We start from the raw sequence: 10,239 nt of genomic DNA, 5'->3' as shown, positions 1-10,239 counted from the left end.
CTTACAAATTTTTTTCAATGTTGAAATGACTTAAAAGCTCAGCTTTTGGCAAGCTCAGCTCCTACTACGCTATGCAGAGACGTGAATTTCAGCATGATCTTGGCTCCAAGCTTTTTTTCTGTTCTATTTTCCTTTTTTTCACCTCAAATTTTGCTTCAGCTCAGAATGAAGGCAGTTTTTAAAAAATGCAATAATGTTGCAGCTTGAAGCAAACCAAAATGGGATGAATCTTCAAGCATCAAGGAAATGCTCAGTGACATCTTAAAATGTCTGCTGCTTTGAAATGCCCCACACAAAACAGGAAATTCCACTTTGGCTCTACTACTACAAGAAAACCACTTTGGCTTCCTGTTAACAGAAAGACATGTTCATATAATTGAACTCAACTGAAGCCCACACTTGGTTACACTTGGTTACAATTGGCTGCTTTTCTATGACTAAACAAACAAAAGAGTAAAAAAAAGGCCAAAGCCCAAAACCCAATCACAGTACATGGAGCTCCCTTCATAAACAATGCTTTCATGGGCTCCTTTCCTACTCAAAAAGTTTAAAAATACAGGTTTTCATATTAAATCTGTAATAGATATGTAAGTTTACAGGCTGACACAATAATGGGTGTAACACATCCATAATTTTTCTAAGTTAGAAATAATTTTAAATTCTGAATTTCCACACAGTTTTAAATCAAATACCATGTTCTTTCTTCCCCTCCCTCCTTGACTGTCCCACACCAACCCTTTTCTCTCAATATGATGATTTCCTCCAAAATTCAAATTATTTGCAAAAAAGAGTAGTAGCACATTATTTATTCCTATTATTCCTGGTATCATTTAGGGTAGAGTTAATTTCTGCTTCAGTAACTGTTACAGTGCTGTGTTTTTGATTCAGTATGAGAAGGGTATTGATAACACACTTGTGTTTTGTTTTTAGCTAAGCCATGCTTATCCTGTCAAGGATATTTTTCCTTGTCTCATGCTCTGCCAGTGAGGAAATTCACAAAAACCAAACTGGCAGGGAGCATAGCTGGGACAGGGGACTCAAACTGACCAAAGGGATATTCCACACCACAGAACATCATGCCAGGTATATAAACCAGGGGGAGCTACCTGGGACGGGGACCTGATCTGGGTTTGGAAAGAGGGGTCTGGTAGGTCAGTGAGTGGTGAGCAATTACATTGTACATCACTTGCTTGGGTTTCTCTCCTTTTTATTATCATTATTATTATTTACCATTACTGTTGTATTTTACTTTATTATAAATTATAAAACCTCTTTTGTCTCAACATACAAGTTTAACTTCAATTCTGCTCCCCATTACACGTTGATGGGGAAGGAAAAGAGAGTGAGGCTGAGCAAGCAACTGCATGGTGTTTCATCTCCAGCTGCACTTAAGACCATGGCAAGGTGAAACCCTAGTATTGATTGATTCATCAGAGCTAGATGTAAAAATATTCACAATCCCCACATGAAATCTCTTCCATCATAGGAAAGGAAATGTGATTCCCACTTCATTCTGGTATCCCATAAGGTGTACACCACCAGAACAGAGAGATTCAATTTCCAGAAAATTTGCAGAAACAGTTGAAATTAGATATTGTTACCAGGAATTCCAAAACCTCCATGGCTGGACTTGCACCAACTGGCTTTACTGACAGAGGAAAAACTGTGCATGTGCACATATCCACACACACATACTTTCTCCCAAAAAAGTGTGTAAAAGCTTTCCCTTGAGGCAGATGGTTAAAGACTTCTTGACATTCACACACTAGGGATGCACAGCTCCCTATTCTATGAGCCAATAGTGCAGGTCTTCCAAATCCAGACCAAGAAATACCAGTTACTCCAAGCACCACTGAGCAGAGCACAGCCTTGTCCAAATTTCTCCTGCTGAGGTGGCTCCCCGCTGTAGCTGTCAGCTTGTGCATAATTCTGTCTCTGATTATGGCTTTCACGCTGCTGGGCAGCCCCTTGTGATAAACCCAGGCAAAAACTGTCACAGTAATTAGCAATGCCAGAAAATTAATCCTGTTTCACTGCAATTTTCACTTTGCATTTTCCACGCTTTCCATTATTTTGAGTCTAAGTAGTAGCTGAAGAGAGTGGAGTCAGATTTCCTGTAGAGTACTTGCATAAAACCCATACATTTGTTTTCCTGAACAAAGAAATTTATTAAAGTTATAACTGGGATTAAAGTAACCCCATTCAAGAATTTTCTGTTCTTTTTTAAGCAATGATAGAGCCCATGCTCAGTAGGTCTCCAAAACCTCAATAGTTCAACAATAAGTATCTACTGACCATCTGAAAGAGAGTAATTTAAAAGCAATTTCAGGCTATGTAATCTGTCAAAACCAATAGTGGAGTATGGACAGTTTGGGAAAGCTGTTTTGTCTACGCTTACACAAGTGCAGTGTGAACAGAGCCAAGACAGCATATACAGGCCACATAGGCTTTTCATTGCATACAGCAAATCTACTTCAGCAAATGGAGTTGACTCAGACTTTGCTCAGAGCTGCAAGGCACTGACTTGTCTGGCCCAGCTCAACAGGCCACTTAAGCATGTGCTTCTTTTCAGCATCTAAGTGAAGATTCTTTTGAAGGAAAATGGTATTTATGTGCTTTGTTTCATGAGAAACTCACATGTGTGATAGAAAATGTACATGCAATTTGACCTCCAATATTTATCCATTACTTAGCACCAAATAGTTAAAAATTAAACGGACCAAGCAGATTAATCCCTACACTCCTACTTTTCAGGGTGCTCTCAGCAGTTAATTGACAACATTTCAATGGGAATGCTGAAAAAATTATAAAAAAAAAAAACAAGAAAAAAAAAAAAACATAAAAAAAAGAGAAGAACAAAAAAGCAGCCTAAAAATGGACACCATTTTTAAGATGTAATTACTCCAAACCAAATTTGACCAGGTATTTAGCTTGCTTGACTTCTAGTTAGAATTAGTGAAGTGATAAAATCTCCATTCATATTATGATTTCCTGAAAAGAACAGATTTTAAACCATCCAGGGTTTTGTGTCTGCTTCCTCATTTAATCTTTTTCATCTATTTCCTTGCCTCTACTTTAAAAGAAAAGCTGCTGAGTATTAAAAATGTAATATCAACAGTCAAACAAATCACTACACAGGTGGAAAAGATTTCATATGTTCCCACTAACACCATTATCTTTTGTTTTCTCAATCAAACTATGATAAAACATAAAATGTATAAAGAGAGATTAATATGGCTGCCTCTCTATAGTGTATTTTGCTTTAACATATAACTGCATTGAAAACTAATGACAAGAATATCTTCATGAAATAGCAACAGAAGTGCCAATTGTCACAGTTCCTGTAGTGACATTAATTTGGGAATGGTAGACTAATTCTTGCTTTTCAAAATTCAGCACTCTGCAAAATTCCTTATACTGCAGAAGAGAGGAAGGCAAAAGCCCAAAACCTTGTACTGAGGAAAATGAAGCCAAAAAATCATGATCCTGCAGCAATGGTTCTTATTTTCTTCCCCCAAGGGGAAATCTTGAAACTCTCTAGTAAACTTTTCCAGGCTCTAAGTTGTACATATTTTCTTCATCTAAAACTTAAAGCTAAAAAAGCAGAAGAAAGAGTCACAGCATATGCCTCAGGGCAGTCTCAGCTGCAGAGCCATTACTGTGATCTATAATGGAACACAAAATAAAGAGGCATTTCAAGTCAATCTGTAAGCACTTGCAGCAGGGTGGGCTTGGTCCACATGTGCCTATTTACATTAGGAAATTTAGCATATATAAATATATAAATAAAATGTCTATACAGTACATAATCACATTCATATAAGTCATAAAATTACATATATTTACAAAAATATTTGCAGCTTTTTTTATACTTCCAGGTCCACATTAGGAGTTTAGTCATTTAGCTTCTGGCTTGAGAATATGATCACCTTCCTTAAGTCTGAGATGAACTTGTACCTTATATACTTCCAATTGTCAAAAATAAGAAAGAAGACCATAATCTTCCAAGTCCATAGGAAAAGTTGAATCTTGTCTCCCTGAAGAGTAAATAACTTGTTAGCAAAAACTTGAAGACCGCTTCTTCATGTAGAAAGACAGTACCTTCTTGGTCTGGACCATAAATAAATTTGAAACTCATAAAACATCAGACAGAGCCCAAACTGGGTGTCTGGCAGCTGTCTACAGTAACAACTCATACATAATCTCTTCCTTTTGTCTCTGTTTAAGCTGGTTGAGTGGTAAAAGTAAATGGGTATGGAGATGAAAATATATACATCAAGTTACCTTAGAGAGTAAAAAGGTAAAGTAGACTACATCCTGTTTGGATCAGTGTAGCTTCATTTCAAGGTAAGCTGTATGGTTAAAACAATCCCAAGGATTTCATACTTATACAGTACATATTACATATGTATCCTCCAGTTCTGTATCCTCCAGAAGCTGGACACTTATAATTTTCTTCTCCAAAAACTGAAAAACGTTTCTTTGATGCTTTATTAGTCTTCTTATGTATGCAAGCCACATTCAGGCGTGCTTTTTTGGGCAATTTGGGCAAGTTTGGAGAAATTGCCCATTTGACATTAAATGAGTTCTGCAAGAGCATTTAAAACTTTGGAGAATGGGTTGCTTTCCTTTTGAAGCACTCTTGTGAAAAACAAACCTCAAGATACAGCAGCTTAAATTGCTTGTACGTGAAGACCTGTGGAGAAAAGTCTTGCCATGTGCCATTGATCAAATCACACTTTCAGTGACTGGCTGTGGAGTCATCTCTTGCTCTTCACTATTCTCTGCAGACATGTCCTGGACCTCCTGCTGCTGATATATATCTTGGACCAGCATGATGTTTGTGCTCCTCCACTCTCTGTACTTCACTGCTGTCAACTTTGGATCCTCTAGCAACTGGTTAATTGTGGCCAGGTCATGTTCCTTACACTAGGAAGAGAACAAGTGGTTACTTCCACAGAAAATGTCAAGACAATTGTCCCTAACAAAAACACTCTGGGAACATTAGACTCACGTCACAAGAAGACAGCCAATTACCCATCCTCCTGGCAGCTTGTTCCCATTTTTAGAGTGTAGGTCATCAAAGTTAAAGGCAAGTTATGATTTCATCTAGATATTTTATAGCCTTCTTAACAAAACTTAATGAGAGAAGATTCATGTGAAAATTACACATTGTTATGCTGTATCTCAACTAGACAGTACTTGCATGAAACAAGACATAACAGCATTTACTTTTGTAATTCACAGGAGTTCTAACTTTCTCAAAAAACATTTATTCCATGTAATAAATGTCTCTTCTCTGGGAATTGGACTGAACATAATTTTTAATATAATTCATGTACTGGCAGTACATGGCTACAGTACCTGTGTCTGCCATCTACCACCAGCTACTGCTAATAAATCTGGTATCTACTTTAGGCAAGAGCAGCTCAGACCATATATTGCAGGCACCCTGGTTCATTTGTAAGATGTAAGCAGACTGATGCAGGGACACTGAGACTTTGTATGTCACAGAACTACAGAATCGTTGAACTTGGAAGGGACGTCTGGAAGTCATTTGGTCCAAAACCCTTCCTCAAACAGAGCCACCTACTGCAGGCTGCCTAGGACTGTGTGCAGATAACTCTTGAATATCTCCAAGGATAGAGACTCAACAGCTTCCCTGGACAATCTTTACTTGGTCACCCTCACAGTGTTTCTTGCTGTCCAGGGGAAACCTCCTGTGTTTCAGTTTGAACCCACCACTTCTGGCCCTGTCACTGAGCACCACTGAAAATAGCCCGGCTCTGTCTTCATTACACTCTCCTTTCACACACTGATGTTCTTTGATGTCCTCACGTGTTGTGGCACAACAAACCATTTTGCTTTTCCAGCTCATATTGTCTATCCATGCAGTGGACTACAGGATAGAGAAGCCCCAGTTAGCAGGTATCATTTATTAATGGGGGCACCATGCTGCACTAACAAAATGTGGCTACTTTTGCCAGGTTCCCTCACTTCAGTCTCTGCATGAAAGCAATGGAATAGTTCTAACCATCTTCTCCTGCTGCCACCCATTTATCATACCCAAGTCTCGGAATCTGTGGTGTTGGTGATTCCGAGATTGTAAAAAGTCTCTGTCTTTCTGCCCCGTTGCCAAAGAAGAAGTCATAATTCATCTGTGCTGGTTTTCAAGGTTGTTTATTCTTGCTTATCTCTAACATGTTCTGCTGCCCTGCCGCAGCTCTGTCCTGCAGGGCAGCGTGTGGGGCTCTGCCCCTCAGTGGGATGTTACAAACATTAAATACCAGAAACTACCTGTGCTGTATTTACAATAATGTGCCAATATCTATCATCTACGTTGAACAGTGTGTCCCAGCCTAAACCAATAGAAAAATGCCAACACTACAGTGAAACATGGAGGGCATGAAGAGGGAGAAAAAGGACAAGACACACCCAATTTCCTCCATCTTGTCCCCTTTGACCCCTAATCTAGAATCCTAAAATTTTACCTTTGCACCCGTGCCACACTTAATTATTACTTATATCAAACACTCAGAGCTTGTAATTCATCCTGTAAGATTGAAAACTCTTTTCCATGGACAGAGATCAGAGACAGTGTCCCTCGGGGCTCTGTACAGGGGGTTCCTGACCCCCTGCCAGGGTCCCAGGCCTTCCAGGGCAGCCAGATGGAAGCTCTGGATTCCCACACCCAAGGACACCCTGTGCTGGTGGCTGCCTTGAAAACACCTTGAAAGTGCTCCCACACATTTGTTTCACCTTCTGATAGCCTTAATCAGCTGTTTCTACATCTGTATCCCACTGAAACTCTGGTGAACCTTCAACTGCTCCAATTTCTGTCATGCCTTAATTGCTTTTGAAACCCAAAATCTCGTTCAACTGTATTTTACACAGGTCCTACCCTCAAGACACAGTGCCAGTCTTTTTAAAAAGACTTCTGGCATCGATGCAGGGATATGTGCAGTTAGCTTAAAAGAAAAAGAGAGAAGATAGGGAGGTGGAAGGGAGAGGAATATTTCTACTGGACAAACTTGGCAGCAAAAAGTCAGGCAATGGAATTTCTCCTGTAGTACTAAAACTATTTCCCACGTTCACTAAGACTGTGATGCATTTGCACATAGATTCTCTCTCTTCCAAAGTATTCAAAGCATGTTTTGTTAATGATATATTGTGGCAGCAACATTAATCTGTTGTTATATATGTGTAGTCAAAAGTCTAAAATTAAAATTGCATTGAGTCTTGTATAAATAACTTCTCAAACGAATAGGGTTTTAATTAAAGTAGAATACATATGGATGTAAAAAATCCTGATTTTTGAAATTTCCAGTACATCATTTCCAATTATCTTATGTCTTATATTATACATTAAGAAAATTGACTCTAAAAGCACATAATTCTACTGATTTAATTAAAATGGCACTTTCCCACTGCAGGCACTTGACTTTCAGACAGGCTAACTTAAATATTGCTGTGTACAGAACTCTGTTTGCGTCTATAAGAAAGTGTCTGTGCTTTTTTTATTTGTCTTGTCAATACTCCAGTTTCTTATTTTGAAGAAAGGAAAAACAAACAAATAAACAAACAAACCCCAAAACCCACCAAATCCCCAAAAACAAATGAAACCCAAAATGAAACAAAAACCAAACAATAAAACCCCAAAGAGATCAACACATTTTATATGCTATGAACACTCCAAAACTTATTTTTCCATAGACAAGCCTAAGTTAATCATGATTTATTTAATACTCCCATGCTAAATCAATGCACCGTTGTCCTCCTTGCTCATGCCTGACATTAAGGCTTCCATTCAGCTCCATACTAATGAAAGCTTCTGTCCCACAAAATACAATTCCATTTTGCACTAACTAGTTCTTATATTTATTAGTGAGGGTCCTGCCAGGGAAAACCTTGCAGAATGTTTCTGTACGTAGCTTCCTATCCTAGGAAGTCGGCATACCTTTTAAACCAACTTTCTGCTATGTGGGGGGATCACTTTACTGCTGATGCAAATGAATACTTTTGTAGTCACAGCCACATCACTGAAAACTCTTTGATACTAAGGAGAGATTTCACCAGATTTCGTATGGAGTCAAGAAGAATGCCTCTCTTTCCAATGCCCTTTACAATTGTACTTTCCAGGAATTTCAATGCAGCCTGAAGTGCCAAACCCAAGCCCTCCATTGCAACTAATAATCAAATCAATGATTGTGCTGGCAGGATAAGTTTTTAGAAACATACAACTGCTAAGGTTGGAAAAGGCCTCTAAATCATCAAGACCAAACGTTTTACATGCATTTCTCCAGCTTACAGTGCCTGAAGCCAAATACATCCTTTTGAAACAAGGTACTCAATTCCTGCTTCTAATGCATAGGAAAAGAAACAAGTGAAGCCCCATGTTTGCATTTATTCCGTCTTCCATATAAATGCTATGGTTGAGCTTTTTGTTCCCCTCAGTACCATTCAGAAGCAGGCTTTGAAATCCCGTGACACTTGATGCTGGCAAGTAAACTGCTTCATAAATTCCCATATTCCAGGCAGATTTACCAGCCCTTTCATGGAACATCTCCTGAACCCCTGTACCCCTCCAGTTCATGATATGTTTCCAACATAAAAGCAGGATGCTTTTGTTATTAGAAATATTTTAGTTACAGGAGGTCTTTACAATAGCTTTGGCACATCCTGTACATTCTCTAATAATCACATAAGGAAAACTTTTTTTGGCTCAGGGTCATTTTCATGTGCTTTATCATCAATGTACTTTGTCTGCTCTTCCTTTTTTAAGGCTCCCCTGTTTAGTGCATTCAGCTGAGCTTGCAAGTTTTCCAGTTAACTAAGAGTTTTCTTTATTAAATTTTCCAAATGGACTGGAACTTCTGCAAAAAAAAGTCCCTCCTGAGCTATTACCTCTGCTTCCAGTTCAAGCTGAACAACATAACGCAGATCAGTGTTCACAGTGAAGCAGAAAAAAAGAATTCAAAAACTTAACAAAATTCTCTGGGGCTTTCAGTAAATATGTTATTAGAATTTGGCTGAAATCTATACTGCTTCTTTTTCAGCCAAACTGTCTTTTTCTCTCAAGCTTTTCTTTGGCAAGATCTGCAAACTCACCTTTAATGTACTATTCAGCATTCGAATTTTGTGGAGTTTCTCATTAATGGAGGGGTTTTTGCTGCGCTTGATAAATGATTTCCTAAGCTCCTTCTTAGTTGACAGTCGACGATCACCAATGGGAGACAGGCTTGCTTGCTCCAATGACTTGTAAAGTCGTTCCATCTCATCATCATCATCACATTTTTCTTGGTCTGCAAAGAAAAGAATAAATTTGGTATGAGAATGTGAATGTGGCAGCAGATAATAGAAAAGTTATGTTCAGCTATTAGGAAGGCTCTCAACCAACTCAAAAAATAATTGTATTAAAGTTAAAATTAAGGGCAATTAGGGTAATTTCTAGGGTAACAATGCCTATGAGAAAAATATACTTCCAAACTCACATGTTGTTAAGAATCAGGTAATGAGTCAAAAGATGTGAGCCTGTATTCCCACTAATAGAGCACTGCTTTAATGTTCTGAATATATCACAGACTTTGAACAACTGTCAGTAGCTCTATGTTTGAATGAAACAACTCTGATAACATCTACACCCATTCACCTCTCCCTGCATTCTACACACAGTGAATTATTCTTCTACCTGGCAACTCACAGGGCAAATATTCTTTGGTGTGCTGATTCATCACCAGGTTTTGGTAATTATTGAAAACAGAGTTTAAAAAAATAAACAATTAAAGAAACATAGAAATATTTTGGGGGCCTCAAGAGAAGGTCCCTAGAAAACAGATTAAAGCAAGAACCCATGTGGCATCCAATGTCTTGACCCTGAGTTTCACAGATTGCAGCAGAGAATTCGCTTGTAAAGCCTCACAACAAAGCCTTGATTATCTCCACCTTAATTATTCTGCTGGCTCCCAAGCTGCAGGACCAGACAGAGAGTACACTAAAGGAAAAGTGAGTAAAGAGCTGAGAATAGCATAAGATGAAAATTGAAGTAAAGGCATTTCTCAGAATAAAACAACTTAAAAATGAACAGACGGAAACTAAAAATGTGCCGGGCATATGTAGAAGACCATTTTTAGAAACAGACTGTGCAACTCGCTTCTTTTCCTTCAGTCCACACAGCTTCAGTGATCTCTAAAGGAAAATCTTACAACTATTGCTCTTTTCAGGGTTCTAATGAATCCTCAA

The 10,239-nt window shown here is 38.4% G+C and overlaps 1 protein-coding gene across 2 annotated transcripts in view; it reads right to left on the bottom strand.

Annotated features, from left to right (window-relative positions):
- Positions 1 to 1,190: 1,190 nt before the first annotated feature.
- IPCEF1 (interaction protein for cytohesin exchange factors 1) overlaps positions 1,191 to 10,239 on the bottom strand; it is an 83,282-nt gene continuing 74,233 nt past the window's right edge. For both annotated transcript variants that reach the window (XM_021540564.3, XM_021540567.3), the window contains 2 exons: positions 9,109 to 9,302; positions 1,191 to 4,929 (listed from right to left, as the gene is read on the bottom strand). In XM_021540564.3, the coding sequence (XP_021396239.1) occupies positions 4,729 to 4,929; positions 9,109 to 9,302 (395 nt within the window). In that variant the 3' untranslated portion in view covers positions 1,191 to 4,728. The remainder of the gene's footprint in view (positions 4,930 to 9,108; positions 9,303 to 10,239) is intronic.

The sequence above is a fragment of the Lonchura striata genome, chromosome 3 (genome assembly GCF_046129695.1).
Source record: "Lonchura striata isolate bLonStr1 chromosome 3, bLonStr1.mat, whole genome shotgun sequence".
Lineage (NCBI taxonomy): Eukaryota > Metazoa > Chordata > Aves > Passeriformes > Estrildidae > Lonchura > Lonchura striata.
Note: the sequence above shows the minus strand (reverse complement) of the source record. Positions and strands in the feature narration are given on the sequence as shown.